At 53.6% G+C, this 276-nt stretch overlaps 1 protein-coding gene across 1 annotated transcript in view; it reads right to left on the minus strand.

Moving 5' to 3' along the window:
* Positions 1-156: 156 nt before the first annotated feature.
* LOC104531215 (ADP-ribosylation factor-like protein 4C) overlaps positions 157-276 on the minus strand; it is a gene marked incomplete at its 5' end in the record, with an annotated part of 386 nt that continues 266 nt past the window's right edge. Inside the window, 1 exon segment of the mRNA XM_029086995.1 lies at positions 157-276. This exon segment is cut by the window's right edge and continues 65 nt beyond it. Coding sequence (XP_028942828.1) covers positions 157-276 — 120 coding nt within the window.

The raw sequence follows: 276 nt of genomic DNA on the forward strand, positions 1-276 counted from the left end.
GGGGGGGGTAAAAAAAAGGAGGAAAAATTAATAATAATATCAATTAAATGGAAAAAAAAAACCCCAACCCCAACGAATCGCTTTGGTTCTCTGTGTCCCCCCCCTCCTCGGTTCCTTTGTCTGCTCGCCCATCCCTTCCCCGGTTCCGCGGGGCTTCTACCGCTTCTTCTTCTGCTTGAGGGACTTCCTGCGCTTGAGGATCATCTCGTAGAGCTTGTCCATACCCTCCGTCAGCCCCTCGCCGATGATGGCGCAGGCGGGCTGGATGTGGTAGGG

The sequence above is a fragment of the Antrostomus carolinensis genome, unplaced genomic scaffold, assembly GCF_000700745.2.
Source record: "Antrostomus carolinensis isolate BGI_N321 unplaced genomic scaffold, ASM70074v2 scaffold41539, whole genome shotgun sequence".
NCBI lineage: Eukaryota > Metazoa > Chordata > Aves > Caprimulgiformes > Caprimulgidae > Antrostomus > Antrostomus carolinensis.